Below are 20049 nucleotides of genomic sequence, written 5' to 3'. Positions count from 1 at the left end.
GTTCCTTAAAATGACCCTCTGTTTCAAGAAAAGAAACTCACGATGACTTGGGAGCAGACATGACGCTTACATGGTGTCCTTTTGTCTTTTTTTGTTGCAATTCCCAGGCTCCTCTTCTGCCATCCAAGATGGTTGCACCGCTTCTCAGACTGCCTGGTGCACACTGTGCATTTGGTGGCCCAAGACACTTTCTGCTGCGCTTGATTGGCCAGCACTGCTCACGCGCTGGGAAATCCAAGAGCAGGGTTGGACAAGTAGGAAGTGTCTTGTCTTATCGATGCACAGTGTGCATCAGGAAGTCTGAGAAGTGGTGCAGCCATCTTGGATGACATAAGGAGGAGGAGCCAGAGAATTAGCAAGTCTGCAAAAAAAGAAAAAAATGTAATAAAAAAAATATGAGGTCACCATGTAAAGTGTTCTCTTCGATCCCCAGTAGGTGTAACCAGTGGGTGGCTTTAAGGACCGGAATATCTGGCGAATGTGATTCTGCGGGTCTTAACTGTGCAGGACTATTGGATGTTTAACAGAGTATCAGAAATTCAATGACACTTTATGGCCCATCTCGGTACACATTAATTCACCATAGCTTGTCACAGGTTAAAACAATATTTGAACACCGAAAAGCAAATTATTTTTCTAAATGATCTAAAACGAAGATGAATTATTTGAAAGCTGTGTGATTAGACACAAATCGAACAATAATACGTTTTCGTCTAATTCCCAAGGTTAAGGAAGAATTTCAGGGGAAAATTCCACCATCTGAGCAATATTGATTAAAACATGCCATGCACATCACAGGGACAGATCATATTTTAATCCCATTACTGCTGGAGGGAGTCATCTTGAACATTACGTTAATGGTATTTTTAATATGAATGTACGTCTTGATAGAAGAAAAGCTGCTGAGCAAGCAAGCTGAAAATTCATACCCCAATTTATGAGGCGTGAATTTGAACAATGCACTTCAAAGCCAGACACCATGTCCCCTTGAGCCAGGGACCTCATATACTGGAAATTTAGAATCATGCATACTTTAAAAAAAGTTATAAAATAAAAATAAAATAAGTGTGTATGACAAGTATTCTTATCACAGATAATGGGGGCATATCGCTAGGATATGCCCCACCTCTGGGACACGCACCTACAATGAGAATGGAGCGGGCAAATGAACAGAGGGCGCACTGCGCATGCGCAGCCTCCCTCCATTCATTTCTATGTGGCCAACAAAAAATTGCCAAACGCTGGCTCAGCTATTTCAGTCTACCCCATAGAAATAAATGGGAGCAGGAGCCGCACGTGCACTTCCATTCACTTCTATGGGAGCAGCGCTTGGTGGTGGACGGACCCTGGGAAATTTGGGGTCCTCCAGCCACAGCTGTTCCCACTCCGTTCTCCCACATCTGGGACCCGCACCATCCTAGCGATATGCCCCCATTGTCTGTGATGGGAATACCCCTTTAAGGTCAACAACTCCCAATCCTTCATGGAAAACATAGCAGATCATCAAGTGGTATCCAAAGGGTATAACCTTTTAAATACAGCGACTACACAATATTATCAGCCATGAATTATCGGCGATAATCCACTGCAGATTAATTGCCAAAGTATACATGAAAGGACAGTATTGAGGCACATCTTTACAAAGTAAGGCCTCATGCACACGACAGTTTGTATTTTGCAGTCTGCAAATTGCAGACCCACAAAATACAGATAGTCCGTTTCGCATTCATATTTTTTGCGGACCTATTGACTTCAATGGGTTTGTGGTCTGCATTTTGAGGCCAAGTATAAGACATGTTCTGTTTGCGTAAAGTAAATATGGATGAGGAAAGTGATGTGAGGATGTGAAAAGATAGTTATGTCCGCAAAATACCTAAAAGAAAAAACAAAAAATAAAAATAAAAACGCACACACAGGCTGCATCTGTATCTTGCAGATCTGCGATTTGTGGACTACAGGACGGATACAGTCATGTTCATGAGGCCTACGGACTAGGACGGAGCACCAATGGCATAAGACAGACTTACAATGGGTCCGTTGGGTTAAGTCATTTCAACGAGAAGAATAGAACGGCCTCCGGCAGACATGTGAACACAGCCTAAGAAATACCAGTGGCCCATTATAAAAACAGAGCAACACTATGAATCGACAAATCACATACGCGGTAGCAAGATTTTTCTTTTACTTTACTGCATACCGCTTTGCATGAAACTTGCAGTTCCTTTAACCTAATTTAACCTGACGTCTCTGCAAGCCAGATGTTTTCAGTTCTCCTAGGAAAGCTTACAATGTTGGCATAATAATCACCAAGGATAAGACACAAAGCACAATTTCATTTTAATGAAAAAACAAACAAAAAAACCCCCAAAAAAACACACATTCAATGGCTCTGCCCGGTTAAGCATATTTCTCATAAGCAATATTTTTGGCAGCACAAGTGCAAAGGTTTGGAGACTTTTCACAAATCATGCGATGCCTACTTGGTTTAGAGTTCAATTCCTACTTTGTTAGAAATAGTAGGTCAGGGCACATAGCTCAGCCTCGACTGGTAGAAGGGATAAATGAAGGGACACGTGGGAATTCATAAGACCAGCAATAGTTAAACGCTACATAACAGGACCATACAAATGTAGTGCGGTCCCAGACTACTTTGTTATAGGTGTAATCTTTTAGAAGTAAATGTTTGGACCCATCCATTCTACTGTATGTGCAAATGGAGAGCTGCTCCTTATAAATGCTAGAAAAGAACAAATGTCGAAATAGTCCTAAGAAAAGAAAGTCCTAAGAACATCATTCGAGAAGTCAGCAGATTTAGGCCTCCCAGTCCATCTGTACAGATCAATTTCAGAATATGGAGACAATTATTACTCTATGGAGTGATTCACACGTCTCAATTTTAATACAGGTCTCTACTTTCAATACACAGCATTCTTCAATGAATGCCATTTGATGTTCATATTTTACATCCGCATAGCATCGATATGACTTCTATAACACAGTACCCTTATTTTCACTAATGACAATAGGGCAAATATGTTATATAGGTGATGAGAAACATTTTACAACCCATCTACACGCCCTAGAAGATTTTGCTCAAGGGACAAATCTATAAAAAGGACATTATACTGATAAATACAACTCTCATGTATTTTGGCTTGCATAGTATTGTAGTCATTATTGCTACAAGCTGCGAGCTGTTACTTTGCATCTGATACACTAGCCACTACAAGCTCTTTGCTAGTCGGGGAAAGAATATGACAAGCAACAACTAATCCTCCTCCAGGTCACAAGCCGATAGAGCTAAGACCACTCTACAGCGCAGGCTGCAAGAATTAACTTCTTATATCTCACGTGCGTGTGTACGTGCACTGAACGAGAGACCGAATTCTTGAGAAAGCAATTATCATGCCATCATTACTAGAACAAAGTAGAATATGGCATCCTCGCTGCAGGGGGGTAGCGTACAAACCAGATGTACCGGTAACACAGTCCTCGTTGCGGTATCACAAGAATGCTAGAATGAGTGTTGCTATTTTTCAAACTCCATCTTCTGTTGCAGGCCACAAAGGCAGCCAGAGACCCTTGAGGCTTGAAACAAAACCGTAGAGTCGATACCAACGAATAAAAACACTAATTATAGCATTTTTGAGATACCCCAGCCAGGACTGTGATCGGCGAGATGGACCTTGTGTGTACATTAGCTGTTTTATCATCAACTCAACGTGGAGTGGCCGGAAAGTTTAATGTTCTATTTTACTTTGGGAGGACTTTAGGTGGACTCCTGTTTTTTTATTTTATTTTTTGTTCTTGCCCGCTTCCTTTGGCTTTATTTCTTGGAGAATGTCTGGGTATAACCATTAAGGTAGATATTGGCCTTTAAAGGCGGTTTCCAATTCTATACTGATGACCTATCCTCACGACAGGTCATTTGATCGGGGGGGAGGGGTCTGACACTCGGGACCTCTGCCGATCGGTTGTTCGAGAAGGCAGTAGCGCCGAGTCATTCTCTCTGCTTTTCCTAGGCCAGTGACGACATGTTCACCTGTCATGTGACCTACGACCAGTCCAGGCCCATTCACTTAAATGGAGCAGAGTTGCGATACCAAGCATAGCCACTATACAATGTACGGCGCTGTGCTTGCAAGGAGAAGATAGCGCCACTGCTTTCTCAAAACAGTTGAACAGCAGGGATCATGGATGTCGGACCCCCACCAGATACGGATGACCTATCCAAAAGGATAGATTATTAGTAAAATCCTGGGAAAACCATTTACATCCATAAAATATACTAGTATTATTAACATACTTACCAAATACCACTGCAGTGGAAATTTTGGGTCTGTTGGTTCTGTAAAAATATCTCTTTTCCTTCTTTTCTTTGCCACCTGCTGTTCTGCCCAGTGCACCTGGAAAGTGATAGAGAGTAACATAAGGAACATTTCTGTATTGTGGTTGTGAGGTTTTAACATGAAACCATTTAGGCATAGAATAACAATCATGGTGGTTTACTAGCGCGGGAGGGGGCTCCCTAGTAGGAAAACTTCATATTGTCTTCACCTAAGTGAGGATGCACCCCCCTTTAAGAGATCTCTGCACCTTCAGACAAACTTATCTTAATGCATGTCCTTTTCAATGTTGTACAAAATGGTAATAAGCATTCAACATAAAATGATAATCATTACAGACAGCGCTTTGGTAAAAGAATAATACTAGAACGATAAAGCAATACTTTTAATGAAAGCTAAAGACTGGCATCTCAGAAGTGCAATATAGTCATCAAGAAGATGTGCCTGGCAACAATTCAATAACTCAGCACAGAAAGAAAATTCTTTTATAGTACAGCATTGATATCCAGAATTGCTCCCTTTAGAAAGAACAAAAAAAAAAAAAAAAGGAAGTCATGTTTTCTGCTTAGACACCAACAGCAAACCCAGACTAGTCAATAAGCAGTCTGTATTTTGCAGACAAGTACAGGGAAAGATGAAGGGGAACTTGAAAGTTTTTGGAAGTCTCCAGATTGTAAAAAAGTATATGTGTATATATATATATATATATATATATATATATATATATATATATATATATATATATATATATATATATATATATATATATATATATATATATATATATTCCTGGCCTGCAACCACCATGAAGAACATAGCACCTGCCTATGGTCTGTTGATGGAAGCAAAGGGAGCATAAAAACAGTTATATTAAGGGGTTTTTGTTATGGTACTCTCAGGCTACAGAAATACAACCCATGAAGCTTCCACACATCTTATGATCTCCATGCACACAGTCTGGAGATACATTAGACCTGTGATGGCAAACCTCCAGCACTCCAGCTATGGTAAAACTACAACTCCCAAGATGCACATTTGCTTGGCTGTTCTCAGAACTCCATAGATGGAGCATGCTGGGAGTCGTAGGTTCACCACAGCAGGAGTGCCAGAGGTTAGCCATCACTGAATTAGACCATGGAGCAGGAGAATACATTCCCTGGAATGGCTATTACACCGGCAGCATTTAGAGGCAACTGTAAAATATAGTGGAAGAGAATTGGATAGTTGGTCTTGGGCTTTCATGGTTTTGGATGGGTCCTCTGTTGTACGAGATGCACCTATTCAGCATGGCAAAGCTCCCTTACACATAACAAGGCCAATAAAGACAAGGTTTCCGTGTGGAAGGACATGGCCGGCCTGCAGACAGTCCAGACGCCAACCTCATAAAATACCTTCGGAATGAACACTGCAAACCAGGACTAATTGCCCCTCATTAGTACCCAACCACACAAGTGCTCTTGTGGTTGAATAGATGTGAACCCCACCTGAATAGAAAACAGAGTGGAAGTCTTCCCAGCAGAAGTGAGAGAGCCAACATCGAGAAGCCTTCTTCCTCCATTACAAACTCTGCTTATAACAAAGGCTACACCTACATACATACAGTCAGGTCTATAAATATTGGGACATCGACACAATTCAAAAATTTTTGGCTTTATACACCAACACATTGGATTTGAAATGAAACGAACAAGATGTGCTTTAACTGCAGAAGGAGCGCACAGCGTCATTGGTTGCTATGAAGCCGTGCGCTTCATGCCGCCGCTGCACTAAAGTAATACACTCGTATAGTGTATTACTGTAGTGCAGCGGCAGCATTAAGCGCACGGCGTCATAGCAACCAATGACGCCGTGCGCTCCTGCTCTGAACAGAAATCCAGCCCGGCCTTTTCACGGACCGCTCTCGGCCGTGTGCATTCGGCCTTAATTTGAGGGTATTTACATCCAAATCAGGTGAACGGTGTAGGAATTACAACAGTTTGCATATGTGCCTCCCCCTTGTTAAGGGACCAAAAGTAATGGGACAATTTGCTTCTCAGCTGTTCCATGGCCAGGTGTGTTATTCCCTCATTATCCCAGCTACAATGAGCAGATAAAAGTTCCAGAGTTCATTTCAAGTGCGCTATTTGCATTTGGAATCTGTTGCTGTCAACTCTCAAGATGAGATCCAAAGAGCTGTCACTATCAGTTAAGCAAGCCATCATTAGGCTGAAAAAAAACAAAACAAACCCATCAGAGAGATAGCAAAAACATTAGGCGCGGCCAAACAACTGTTTGGAACATTCTTAAAAAGAAGGAACGCACTTGTGAGCTCAGCAACACCAAAAGACCCGGAAGGCCACGGAAAAACAACTATGGTGGATGACCGAAGAATTCTTTCCCTGGTGAAGAAAACACCCTTCACAACAGTTGGCCAGATCAAGAACACTCTCCAGGAGGTAGGTGTATGTGTGTCAAAGTCAACAATCAAGAGAAGACTTCAGAGTGAATACAGAGGGTTTACCACAAGATGTAAACCATTGGTGAGCCTCAAAAACAGGAAGGCCAGATTAGAGTTTGCCAAACGACATCTAAAAAAGCCTTCACAGTTCTGGAACAACATCCTATGGACAGATGAGACAAAGATCAACTTGTACCAGAGTGATGGGAAGAGAAGAGTATGGAGAAGGAAAGGAACTGCTCATGATCCTAAGCATACCACCTCATCAGTGAAGCATGGTGGTGGAAGTGTCATGGCGTGGGCATGTATGGCTGCCAATGGCACTGGTTCTCTTTTATTTATTGATGATGTGACTGCTGACAAAAGCAGCAGGATGAATTCTGAAGTGATTCGGGCAATGTTATCTGCTCATATTCAGCCAAATGCTTCAGAACTCATTGGACAGCGACCCAAAGCATACTGCAAAAGCAAGGGAAATTTTTTTTTTTTAAGGGAAAGAAGTGGAATGTTATGCAATGGCCAAGTCAATCACCTGACCTGAATCCGATTGAGTATGAATTTCACTTGCTGAAGACAAAACTGAAGGGAAAATGCCCCAAGAACAAGCAGGAACTGCAGACAGTTGCAGTAGAGGCCTGGAAGAGCATCACCAGGGATGAAACCCAGCGTCTGGTGATGTCTATGCGTTCCAGACTTGAGGCTGTAATTGACTGCAAAGGATTTGCAACCAAGTATTAAAAAGTGAAAGTTTGATTTATGATTATTATTATTCTGTCCCATTACTTTTGGTCTCTTAAGTGGGAGGCACATATGCAAACTGTTGTAATTCCTGCACCGTTCACCTGATTTGGATGTAAATACCCTCAAATTAAAGCTGACAGTCTGCAGTTAAAGCACATCTTGTTTGTTTCATTTCAAATCCATTGTGGTGGTGTATAGAGTCAAAAATGTTAGAATTGTGTTGATGTCCCAATATTTATGGACCTGACTGTAGATGCACGCTACAGCTTTCTCATCACAAGTAGACCGCCGCCATATGGGAAAAAGCATTTTTACTGTGAAAAATTTCCGTTGAACAGCATTATATTAGTAGTCAGTGTTAATGCAGCTGACTGTCGCTTTCCACCATCGGATGTTACTTCAGTAAAAGGAATGGAGTCAGCCTTTTACTCCAATTACAAAGTGAAGAACATGACTATACTAAGGTTTGGACAAGCATACGGAGCACAACAAATGTGTCCTTGTACACAAATGATGGCCATATGAGGTCATACAATAAATGTGAATCATTAACTCATGGAAGCGAAGTATTTATCTCCCAAATGGTGTAAGGTGGAGGGAAGAATACTCCCCACTTGCATGAAGATAAAACGCTCTGTTCTTTGTGAGGGCTGCAGATAAACTACCACCATTTATAGAGTCATTTGAATGAAAGAAACCGCAATGAAGAGGAGATATGACGGCACTAACTATACCAGCTCATCTGCGTCTGGCAGCCTGGTCAGTAAATTTCTCCACACGCCGGAACGAGAGAACTTTGATAAGATTTTATCAAGTGTGTCCTGTGTTATGTGGTGAAAAGCCAACAGCCAACATGAGCTATGGGAAACCATAACTGAGGGCTATATGGGAAGGGGGATGTAAAATCTCTACAACCATGTGTGTTCTGTACTGCCCATTAATACAATATCCAAAAGAGTGCACTGTTAAAGGGGTTTTCTGAGATTCTGATGGCCTAACGTCAGGGCAGGTCATGAATCTCATCGGAGAGGTCCCATTTCCAGCATCCCCGCCGATCAGCTGTTTGACAAGGCTATGGCGCTCCAGTGAGCTCTGTGGCCTCTTCCTAGGCCAGTGACGTCATGTTCATTAGTCACGTGGCCTAGGCGCAGCTCCGTCCCATTCACGTAAATGGCCCAGGCTAAAATACTAAGTACAGCCACTATCCAATGAACAGCACCATGATTGTAAGCGGCGAGGAGTGTTGCAGCCTCCTCAAACAGCTGAATGGCTGAATCTGATATTGGGGACCTGAGGAAAGCTAATATCAGAATTTCAGAAAACCCCTTTAAAGCAGCCCTGTCAGACCCTTCATGTGAGCAGCATATGTAAATACGTAGATTTGACTACATATTTACATGTGAAAGCTGTGTAAATGCTGCCAGCGAGTCCTGCTTCCTAACCACACCGAGCTCATCTTCTCAGTGTACATAAAAGGGAGAGCCGTCACTGTGTGCACGCTTTCCCTATGAGACCCAACAGCAATTAAAGGGGTTGTCCGGGTTCAGAGCTGAACCCGGACATAACCATATTTTCACCCAGGTAGCCCCCCTAATATGAGCATTTAAAGCTCCAATGCTCTCCTTTGCCCTGTGCTGAATTGACCAGGGCAAAAGTATTTTTAGGAGATCCGGTGACGTACCGGCGCGACATAGGGACTGCTAGATGGAGGCTTCTGCCCAGCAGTGAGCCTGGTGATGTCACAGGCAGCACTCCCCTATCCTGCAAATGGCTAGGTCAGCGCTAAAGCACGCCCATCAGAGCCAGTGACGTCACCGAATACACTGCTGGGCGGAAGCCTCGCCAGCAGTGTAAAAACAAACAAAGAAGCCCTTGCCCTGCACAATCCAGCGCAGGGCACGGGATAGCATTGGGGCATTTCATGTTAGGGGGGCTGCCTGGGTGAAAATGTGGCCATGTCCAGGTTCAGCTCAAGGATTAGAATACTCATATGCACTGTTCCTCTGCTGTTCCTCCTAGAAAGTTAGGACTACATTAACACCATTTACCTGTCCCTTTGTGAAAGGGAAGTGTCCCTACACAGTGTAGCATTTTCTGGACTGAGTGGACAGGGTCAGAGGGTGTAGGAGCACATCCTTAAAGAGGACCTTTCACCTGTATAAACTATGGTAACTGAGTATGCTGCCATATAGAGCGGCGCCTGGGGATCTCACTGCACTTACTATTATCCCCGGGCGCCGCTTCGTTCTCCCGTTATAGGCTCCGGTACCTTTGCTTCTTAAGTTATAGTAGGCGGGTCTTCCCTTGTCCTGTGGGCGTCTCCTTCTCCTAGGCTGCAGCGCTGGCCAATCGCAGCGCACAGCTCACAGCCTGGGAGAAAAAAACCTCCCAGGCTGTGAGCTGTGCGCTGCGATTGGCCAGCGCTGCAGCCTAGGAGAAGGAGACGCCCACAGTACAAGGGAAGACACCGCCTACTATAACTTACAGAGCAAAGGTACCGGAGCCTATAACGGGAGAACGGAGCGGCGCCCAGGGATAATAGTAAGTGCAGTGAGATCCCCAGGCGCCGCTCTATATGGCAGCATACTCAGTTACCATAGTTTATACAGGTGAAAGGTCCTCTTTAACTAGCAATACCCACTTGTCAATGTAGACTTTTTAGGTGGCATAACAGAGGCATACCAAAATACTGATCTAAGAGGAGATGATCCAGAATTTGTTATATTATTGAGAATATGAGTATTAAGTACTTAAGAGAAATGTCAGAAGAAATCTTTGACATAAAAATTCATAAAACGCTACATAAAAATAAAAAAAATAGAAAACTACGGTATATATAAAAAAGAGCTCAGCCTCTCCCTGCTCTATCCTATGTTTCTCAGAGTAACATACTAGACAGGACAGCGGAGCTTTAGGCCCCTAGCAGACGAGCGTGTCCGGATTAGGTCCGGATGTGTTGAGTCTGCGATCAGGGAAAATCGTGCAAGTAGGTACGCAATTGCAGTCAGTTTTGACTGCGATTGCATTCAGATTTTCAGTTTATATGGCGCGGGTACAATGATTTTCAGTTTATATGGCGCGGGTGCAAAGACTGTGGTACCCAGACCCGAACCCAGACTTTTTCACTGAAGTTCGGGTTTGGGATTGGTGTTGTGTATTTTATTATTTTCCATTATAACATGGTTATAATGGAAAATAATAGCATTCATTAATTCAGAATGCTAAGTAAAAGGTCCATTGTGGGGTTAAAAAAAATAAAATAAATGTAACTCACCTCATCCACTTTATCGCGCAGCCGGATTAGTCTTTCTTCTTCTTGCAGGACCTGGCTGGAAAAGGACCTTCGGTGACATCGCGCTCACCACATGGTGAGCGCGATGACGTCACCCAAGGTCCTTTTCCAGCCAGGTCCTGCAAGAAGAAGACGAATCTGGCTGCGCGATCAAGTGGATGAGGTGAGTTACATTTTATTTATTTTTTAACCCCACAATGGACCTTTTACTTAGCATTCTGAATTAATGAATGCCATTATTTTCCATTATAACCATGTTATAATAGAAAATAACAAAGTAAATGGGGTCCCGGGTAACTAATCGCTCGTCTCCTTAGCAACCATGCGTGAAAATCGTACTGCATCCGCACTTGCTTGCGATTTTCATGCATCCCTATTCATTTCTAGGGGGCCTGCGTTGCGTGAGAAAACGCAGAATATAGAACATGCTGCGATTTTCACGCTACACACAAGTGATGTGTGAAAATCACCGCTCATCTGAACAGCCCCATTGAAGTGAATGCGTCCGGATTCAGTGCGGGTCACCTCACGTATTGTACCCGCATGGAATTCTCGCCTGTGTGAAAGAGGCCTTACAGTAAAATGCCAAAACCAAAAACCCTTCTAACAAAACATAACATAGCAAAAGGAAATATATAAAATATACTGAGTATTTACATCTTAAGAATTGTGATTTATAGATCAAAACAGAATTTTTCTTCATTACCATGGCAACAAAGAATAAAATGCTTGCATCTACGTTATTTCAAAAGACCTTCACATTTCACACACACAGCTTCCTGTGATAAATACATGGCCCATTTTTATATGTTCTGTGATTTTATGTGATATCCCATTATTTTACCGAGTCTTATGTATATGGTAATAGAGGCCCCTTCAGCTCCACAAGATCTGCGTTACCGAGTACTTGGATAAACATTCTCCCTTGTGACCCAATCAGCATCTGCTACCAGACGCCAACACCGTATGACCTGTTTATTAGGAGACTGTCACACCACCATTTTAGTTTTCCGATATTGAGATCAGTCATAGGGGCTCAATACCAGGAGAACACGCTTCAGTTTTGTCCCCATTCATTGTCAATGGGGACAAAACTGAACAGAACGGAATGCTCCAAAATGCATTCGATGCAGTTTAGTTGCGTTCCCAGACCGGAGGGAAAACAGCAACAAGTTGTAGCCTGCTTTCCTTCCTGGGATGCGGAGCAAGACGGATTCGGCATGACCCCCAATGCAAGTCAATGGGGAACAGATCAGCTTTCTCTGACGCAAACGAAAACGGATCCGTCGTCCATTGACTTTCAATGGAGTTCATGATGGACCCGTTTTGACAATGTTAAAGATAATACAACCGGATCCGTTCATAACGGATGCAGATGGTTGTATTATTAGTAACTGAAGCATTTTTGCTGAACCCTGCCGGATCCAGTAAAAACGCTAGTGTGAAAGTAGCCTTAGGCATGCACAGCTCCTCACACACACACAAATCACTAGATTCCATAGAAATCCATGAAGGGCCCAGACACTGAGGATCCACTCACAGCGGGAGGCCTAGCGGAATACGAGTGAATATATCGTAGGCTGTAAATCGTTGCCGTTAAGACCCAAGTCTTAAGGGGTTATCCAAACCCTATAATGCCCCCTCTAATGACCGGGCCCCTCACACAGGTTCTACTTACCTTGCTCCACGGAACCCGCGTTGCTTCCGATGCCCGCACAGCCGCTGTTGCATCTCCCCGTCGCACGGATCAAAACATCCAGATAAGGGGGGGGGGGGGGGGGGAGGTAAGGGGGTTTGGTGCCGCTTGTTTTGATCCACCCGACAGAGATGCAGTGGCAGCCGTGCAGGCATCAGAAATAATGGGGGTGCAGGGTAAATACAACCTTTGTGTGGGGCACGGGCCCTAGAGGGGACATTGAAGGGGTTGAATAACCCCTTTAAATCCATGTTTGTTCATATTTCATATCTGGGGCAAGGATCAATAATGAAGCGCCAACCAGAGGTCTGAGACAGAATGGAGGGGCTGGTCTTCTCAGCCCCATCCCTTTTGCTGAGAGGAGATAATATGGGACCATGGATGTTTTAGTCAACACATGTTGGGAGACCCAATCTGATTGGACGGTGCACTTATTCTCCATTTTTGGAATGGAAAGAGTTCAACCAAACACGCCATGTATTAGAATTTTTTTTTTTCTCATTTCATAAATACTATGCACACGTATGTATGCATACTTCTTTCTTTTTTGTAACCAAGTACTGTACTGCACATTTAAGCCTAAAACTTTAATAGTTTGCCTTGTTCTAACAAACTCAGGCCCTCTATTGTGTATAGGTGCAGCTGTTACTGCGCGTCTGCTTGGTGGCAGCATGTGTGTTCGTGGGTGTGCGGACTGGTTGGGGGTGTGATTTATGCTCAGTTTGCAGCCTGAGTGAAAGTGAGAGCAAGATTGAGTGAGGAGTAAATTAACCCCTTTGAGTCACACCTTTACGTGACGCTTCCATTCCACTCTATTGTTGGCCTACACTAGTGTGCACACACACATGTCAAAAACACAGCCACATGTCAGTTAGCCATGCATATACAAATACAAGCACAGATTGCTTGTCTTTATACAATTTGGTAGAAAAGAAAATGTGCAAAACGCCCAGTGAGGAAGGGTAAAAGAACAGATGGTTAATAAATTCCAGTACACTACAGTCCCCTCATCCAGCAGCTTCACGGAAGACTATCCTCAAGCAGCAAGTCTCTCAGGAAACCAGACTAGAAGAGAACAGATAGAGGAAATGTGGACTCTGAGCCAGGTAAGAGATTCCATCAAAGCGACAGGATCTTTTGGCTGAACAGTCCTAACCTTTACCACTGAAAATGGTTCAGCGTAGCAACAACTAGTAATCACATTAGCATTTTATAGGAATGAGCAGCATAGGTGTCCACAGCTATATTTTAGTGTGACCTGCTGACAATTTTAATTTATTGACTTTGGATGGTTTTGCAACTTTTTCAATGCCAAAGCGGCTTCTTTTAAGTCTGACCTTTTTAGAAGCATAGGTGTGTCCAGTAATTGTCTTCTGTGGCATGAATTCTAGTAATAAAATAGTAGTAATAAAAAAAACCTTCTGTATCCCAATAAATATTGCCATAATCTTTCCAGCTGACTGCTGCACACGAAAATTCTTTGGAGTTGGCGACCCCTTGTGCTTCCATTGCATGGACTCGTTTGGTCTCAGGATCATGGTGGTGGACCCATGTTTCAACACCCATAATAATTCAAGAACAGAAGTATCCAGGATTTTCTCTAAGAATGTCTAAATTTTCTTGGCTAAATTGCTGGCGACAAGTTTTCTGCTCAGGCGTCAACATGCGTGTGACCCACTGAGAACTGACCTTTGACTTCATCAAAATATCATAAATGATAATTGAAACTGTGCTGACTGAAATGCCCAATTCATGAGCCATAACACTAACTTTGACCCCATAATCTTACCAAACCATAGCCTCCACTTTATGGCACATTTCCTCTGAAGAGGCTTCAAAAGGTCAACCTGAAGGTGGGTCATCTTTAATGGATTCCCTACCCCATTTAAACGGCTTGGCCCAAAACTTGGTAGTGGAAAGGTGCATATTTACATTTCTTTTCTTCCCTTGAAAGGAATTTAAAAATCAGGGAATAAAGCTCCAAATCCCTCAATCTTTAAAGAGGGTCTGTCACCATAAAATGAAATGCAGTCTGCAGGCAGCAAGTTATAGAGCATGAGGAGCTGAGCAGATTAATATATAGCTTTGTGGGAAAAGACTCAGTAAACCTGTAATTTATACATTTAAAGCTCTGCTTTGTCTGACTTCATTTGTACATGGGTTGGGGGGCGTTATCAGTGATTAATAGCATTCTCTGTGTAAGTGTGTATACATAGATAGCTGTCAGTCACTGACAGTTGTACATGGGGAGGTGTTATCAGGGATTGATAGCATTCTCTGTGTAAGTGTGTATACATACAGTAGATAGCTGTCAGTCACTGATAGTTGTACACAGGGGAGGTGTTATCAGTTAGCAGTCTCTGTAACTGTGCATACATAGACAGCTGTAAGTAACTGATAGTTGTACACAGGGGAGGTGTTATCAGTTATTGACAGCATTCTCTGTGTAAGTGTGTATACATGGATAGCTTTCACTGATAGTTGTACATTACAGATACAAATGTAAAAATGACAAGTTTTTACAATATTTTCCTGCAAAACTATATATCAATCTGCACAGCTCTTCCTGCTCCACAACATGCTGCCTTCTGATCTTACTGCATTTTGTGGTGACAAGTTTTCTTTAAGCAGATTTCTGCTTGTGTCAGAATGACAGCAAAAGCTATACCTCTAGGAACACGAGAGGGGGTCTGAAATCAGTGCCTCAGGGCATTTTTATTTTTTTTATTTTTTACAATTAAAGGGCTTCTGTCACTCCACTAAACTCTTTTTTTGTCTCCTTAAAACCCTTATGCTGCGATTTCTCAATATATAATGCTATTACTCAGTTTGGTTCAGTAGTTATATAAAAAAAAACTGACTTTTATAATATGCAAATTACCTCTCTAGCAGCCGGTAGGGCGGCTACCTGCTGCTAGCAGCCGCATCCTCCATTCATAATGACGTCCCCTCCTCATGTTGATTGACAGGACCAGCCAATGCGCTCGTCCTCTGACTAGCCCTGTCTGCGTTTTAATTCTCGCGCCGGTCTTCAGTTGGCGCAGGCGCACTGAGTGGAGGACGCTCGCTCGGCCGCTCCATCCTCAGTGCGCCTGCGCCGACGACGTCACATGTACACCTGGCGCAGGGCACTGAGGATGGAGCGGTCGAGCGAGCGTCCTCCACTCAGTGCGCCTGCGCCAACTGAAGACCGGCGCGAGATTTAAAACGCAGACAGGGCCAGTCAGAGGACGAGCGCATTGGCTGGTCCTGTCAATCAACATGAGGAGGGGACGTCATTATGAATGGAGGATGCGGCTGCTAGCAGCAGGTAGCCGCCCTACCGGCTGCTAGAGAGGTAATTTGCATATTATAAAAGTCAGTTTTTTTTATATAACTACTGAACCAAACTGAGTAATAGCATTATATATTGAGAAATCGCAGCATAAGGATTTTAAGGAGACAAAAAAAAATAAAAAATGAGTTTAGTGGAGTGACAGAAGCCCTTTAAAAGTATATAAAAGTTTTACTAGTTTACATTTGCAAAATCAAAGAATGTTATGTTGCCGGATAACCCTTTAAAGCTGACTATATACCTCATTGATTACTGCATTCCTATACCATACGTGATCATGTGCATAAGTTCTTAGGTATAAGATTCTGGAAATTGGATACATTATAATAACCGTAATACTAAGAATTATTAAGATCCCAGCTACAAAAGCTTCATTTTGGACAAAGGCTTTATAGATCAGGCCCCAGTATTGTTACAGGCAGAAGCTGCCCACTCATACAACTTCCCGCAGGCCGGGTCAGACTTCTGATGATCAGATGAGCTTTTCATAGCCGAGCTCAGCAAAACAGACTATGAAAAATCTCTAAAATTAAAGCCACATTTGAAAGGCCATTAAGTTTTCATCAGGCGCGCAGTGACTCAAGAGTGCGTGAGGGTATCAGACAAAGTACATTTGTTAAGAGGAAGAGTCATTTGCTTTATAGACACTAAAGTGACAGATGACACTGGTCTCCTTCACATCCAAATAAAAAAGGAAGCACTCAAACCCCTTGATGACTTGCCCAGCACTTGAAACAGCAGTTTATGCCTTAAAACCCCAGTGGTTTAAACAGAAGAGAACAAAATAGTCAGCTTGGACATTAGGATAATCTACTGCCAAGACTATATATATTATAGCAGGATATTAAAACACATTTATTATGGTCAATTTAATCATTGTATGGCCATCTCTTAGAAAGAGATCTGGCGAAATGACATTTTGGATGACTGGCCCTGTCAATCAAGTGGAGAGGGAGCGTCTCTCAAAGCAGAGCGGAGGAGCTAGGGTACTCAGAGTGGCTAGGACCTGCCCTTGGCACACCTAAAGGGAATCGGTCACCAGCAACCTACCTGTTTGTATAGACACATAGCTGTGGTTCATCCGGTTAAAACACTTTTTCTTTTGTTGATTCGAGGCTCCGTTCTTGAGTTCTGATACTTTTTCCTAATATGCAAATTAGCGCTTTGGTGCAATCAGGGTGTCATCATTGCTCTTGTTGCACCAAAGCTCCACTCCTTTTTGTGACTAGCCCTTCCCTCACTGCTTTAAGTGACCAGGCCTGGCAGTGGCAAAGCAGGCTGGCGACAGAAAGGAGTGGCGCTTGGGTGCAACTAGAGCAATGGGGACTCCCTCATTAGCCTAATTAGCATATTACCAAAAGGCATCATAACTCAGATATGGAGCCTCAGATCAACAAAATAAAAACAGCATTTTAATCAGGTAACCGACAGTTGTGTGTCTATGCCAACAAGATGCTGACAGATTCCTCTTAAGAATTAATCTGCATATTGTTGACGAATATTTGTCATAAATGCTACAAGGCCATACTTCCTTTTGTAGGAGGCTTTGGTTTAGCTGACATGAGCAAATGTGCAGATCATAAGAGACCCAACTCAACGCTCCTTGGCTGACAGCAGTGGGGGAGGCTCCTGCTGCAGACAGCTGCCTTACACGGCCCTGGTCGTCAGTAAAAAGGAGGAAATGTCTGACCAGGACACATCTATAACACACAACCGCTTCAGATACAGAAGGCAGCCTCTGATCTCAGCGTCTGAGGTATGTTCTAATATCCACTATCCCTAACTATGGTGAAGCACCAGGCCATCAGTTCCCTGCTCCACCAATCACTGTCCGGTGCACCCCAGCAGGCACAATACAGTGACACATGGTGCCTGCTGGGCTGTGAAGGAGGAGCACACAGGCCAGTCAATTGGTCTCTGCGCTCCTCCTGCACAGCCCAGCAGGCATGATCTGTCACTGCACCTGCTGCGAAACACAGGAAGTGCTCTGATCATCAGGGGAACGGGACTAGGTGAAAAATAAAAAAATAAAAAGTAATTAACAGTACAGAGAGGGAACTACAATATGTACATTAGGGTAATTCTAATGTCCCAGTGTGGCATGACTACTATGCAGGGACCCAATGTGTCTATAACTACTATGTGGGGGCATACTGGGTAGGTGCATAATGGGAGAATAACTACCGTGGGGGACTGGGCAGGATTGCCTATGTATAGATGGGAGGAGTTAGAGGCATGGCTTAGCATAAAAAAGAATTTCACTATACGCGCCCCTGCAGTTATTTCGTTTTGGGCTTTTCAAAAGTTGGGAGGTATGCATACAGAATAGACTATGTTCCTTCCTTTTTTCTGATAGCAATATGATCAAAAGGAGGTCATTAATGGAAGTTGTGTTTTCTCTACTTTTAGCATTAATGTAATAACATAGACAATAGGACAGGTAAGGAAGATAAGGTGCAAATAGAAGCCCGACTAAAAAAAAAGAAGACCGACTACTTTGATTATGGTTAACAATATTCTCACCAGTATGCTTTTATCGCAGCTGTATTAGATGCGAGTTCTAAAAAAGAGCTATTGAGCCGTGCAGCATGTAAAAAGCCGGCATTTTACATGTTGTGACCATTTAAATGACTTGTTTAACAAGGGAAATTCAAGAAATGGGAACATCGTAAAATAAATGACACTGTGGTACTACATTAGTGAGAACGATTTTCCTTGGAAACCCTTTCACCCGCGTCTCAATAAGTGTACACATTCTTTGCATATGAATGCAAGTTAAACGTAGCAATTCATTACATTTTTATTTTTGCATGCCTGCAGAGGCAGTATAAAAAAAGGTGAATTATCAGAAACGAATATACACTCACCTAAAGAATTATTAGGAACACCTGTTCTATTTATCATTTGCCTTCAGAACTGCCTTAATTCTACGTGGAATTGATTCAACAAGGTGCTGATAGCATTTTTTAGAAATGTTGGCCCATGTTGATAGGATAGCATCTTGCAGTTGATGGAGATTTGAGGGATGCACATCCAGGGCACGAAGCTCCCGTTCCACCACATCCCAAAGATGCTCTATTGGGTTGAGATCTGGTGACTGTGGGGGCCATTTTAGTACAGTGAACTCATGGTCATGTTCAAGAAACCAATTTGAAATGATTCGAGCTTTGTGACATGGTGCATTATCCTGCTGGAAGTAGCCATCAGAGGATGGGTACATGTTCTCATTCTGTTTACGCCAAATTCGGACTCTACCATTTGAATGTCTCAACAGAAATCGAGACTCATCAGACCAGGCAACATTTTTCCAGTCATCAACAGTCCAATTTTGGCGAGCTCGTGCGAATTGTAGCCTCTTTTTCCTATTTGTAGTGGAAATGAGTGGTACCCGGTGGGGTCTTCTGCTGTTGTAGCCCATCCGCCTCAAGGTTGTGTGTGTTGTGGCTTCACAAATGCTTTGCTGCATACCTTGGTTGTAACGAGTGGTTATTTCAGTCAACATTGCTCTTCTATCAGCTTGAATCAGTCGGCCCATTCTCCTCTGACCTCTAGCATCCACAAGGCATTTTTGCCCATAGGACTGCCGCATATACTGGATGTTTCTCCCTTTTCACACCATTCTTTGTAAACCCTAGAAATGGTTGTGCGTGAAAATCCCAGTAACTGAGCAGATTGTGAAATACTCAGACTGGCCCGTCTGGCACCAACAACCATGCCACGCTCAAAATTGCTTAAATCACCTTTCTTTCCCATTCAGTTTGGAGTTCAGGAGATTGTCTTGACCAGGACCACACCCCTAAATGCATTGAAGCAACTGCCATGTGATTGGTTGACTAGATAATTGCATTAATGAGAAATAGAACAGGTGTTCCTAATAATTCTTTAGGTGAGTGTATAATTACGACAAAGGCCTCATTGAGTAGGCCGAAACGTTGCTGGGAATAAAGTTTTGGGGTCTTCACCCTGTCACCAAAAGCTGGAAGTGCTGCCTCGTAATTTGATTATAATAAATATATAATTTGTAAAAACAAAAGAAAAAAAATTGGAACCTAAAGTGGAACCCCAGTCTTCTGGTCTGGAGTTCAGTTTTGTATTACATGTACAATTTACATTTACAACAATGGATACTTAACCTAGTTGCATTATAGGACAAGACAGTCAGTGGATTTGGTCTGACTGGAGTTCTTGTCTTAAAGTAATGGA

General features: G+C 42.9%; 1 protein-coding gene across 1 annotated transcript in view; it reads right to left on the bottom strand.

The window, feature by feature from the left end:
* FURIN (furin, paired basic amino acid cleaving enzyme) overlaps positions 1-20049 on the bottom strand; it is a 205906-nt gene that overhangs the window by 59718 nt on the left and 126139 nt on the right. Inside the window, exon 4 of the mRNA XM_040414111.1 lies at positions 4311-4406. Within this exon, the coding sequence (XP_040270045.1) occupies positions 4311-4406 (96 nt within the window). The remainder of the gene's footprint in view (positions 1-4310; positions 4407-20049) is intronic.

Source organism: Bufo bufo, chromosome 1 (genome assembly GCF_905171765.1).
Source record: "Bufo bufo chromosome 1, aBufBuf1.1, whole genome shotgun sequence".
NCBI classification, from domain to species: domain Eukaryota; kingdom Metazoa; phylum Chordata; class Amphibia; order Anura; family Bufonidae; genus Bufo; species Bufo bufo.
This window is presented reverse-complemented; position numbering and strand designations above follow the sequence as displayed.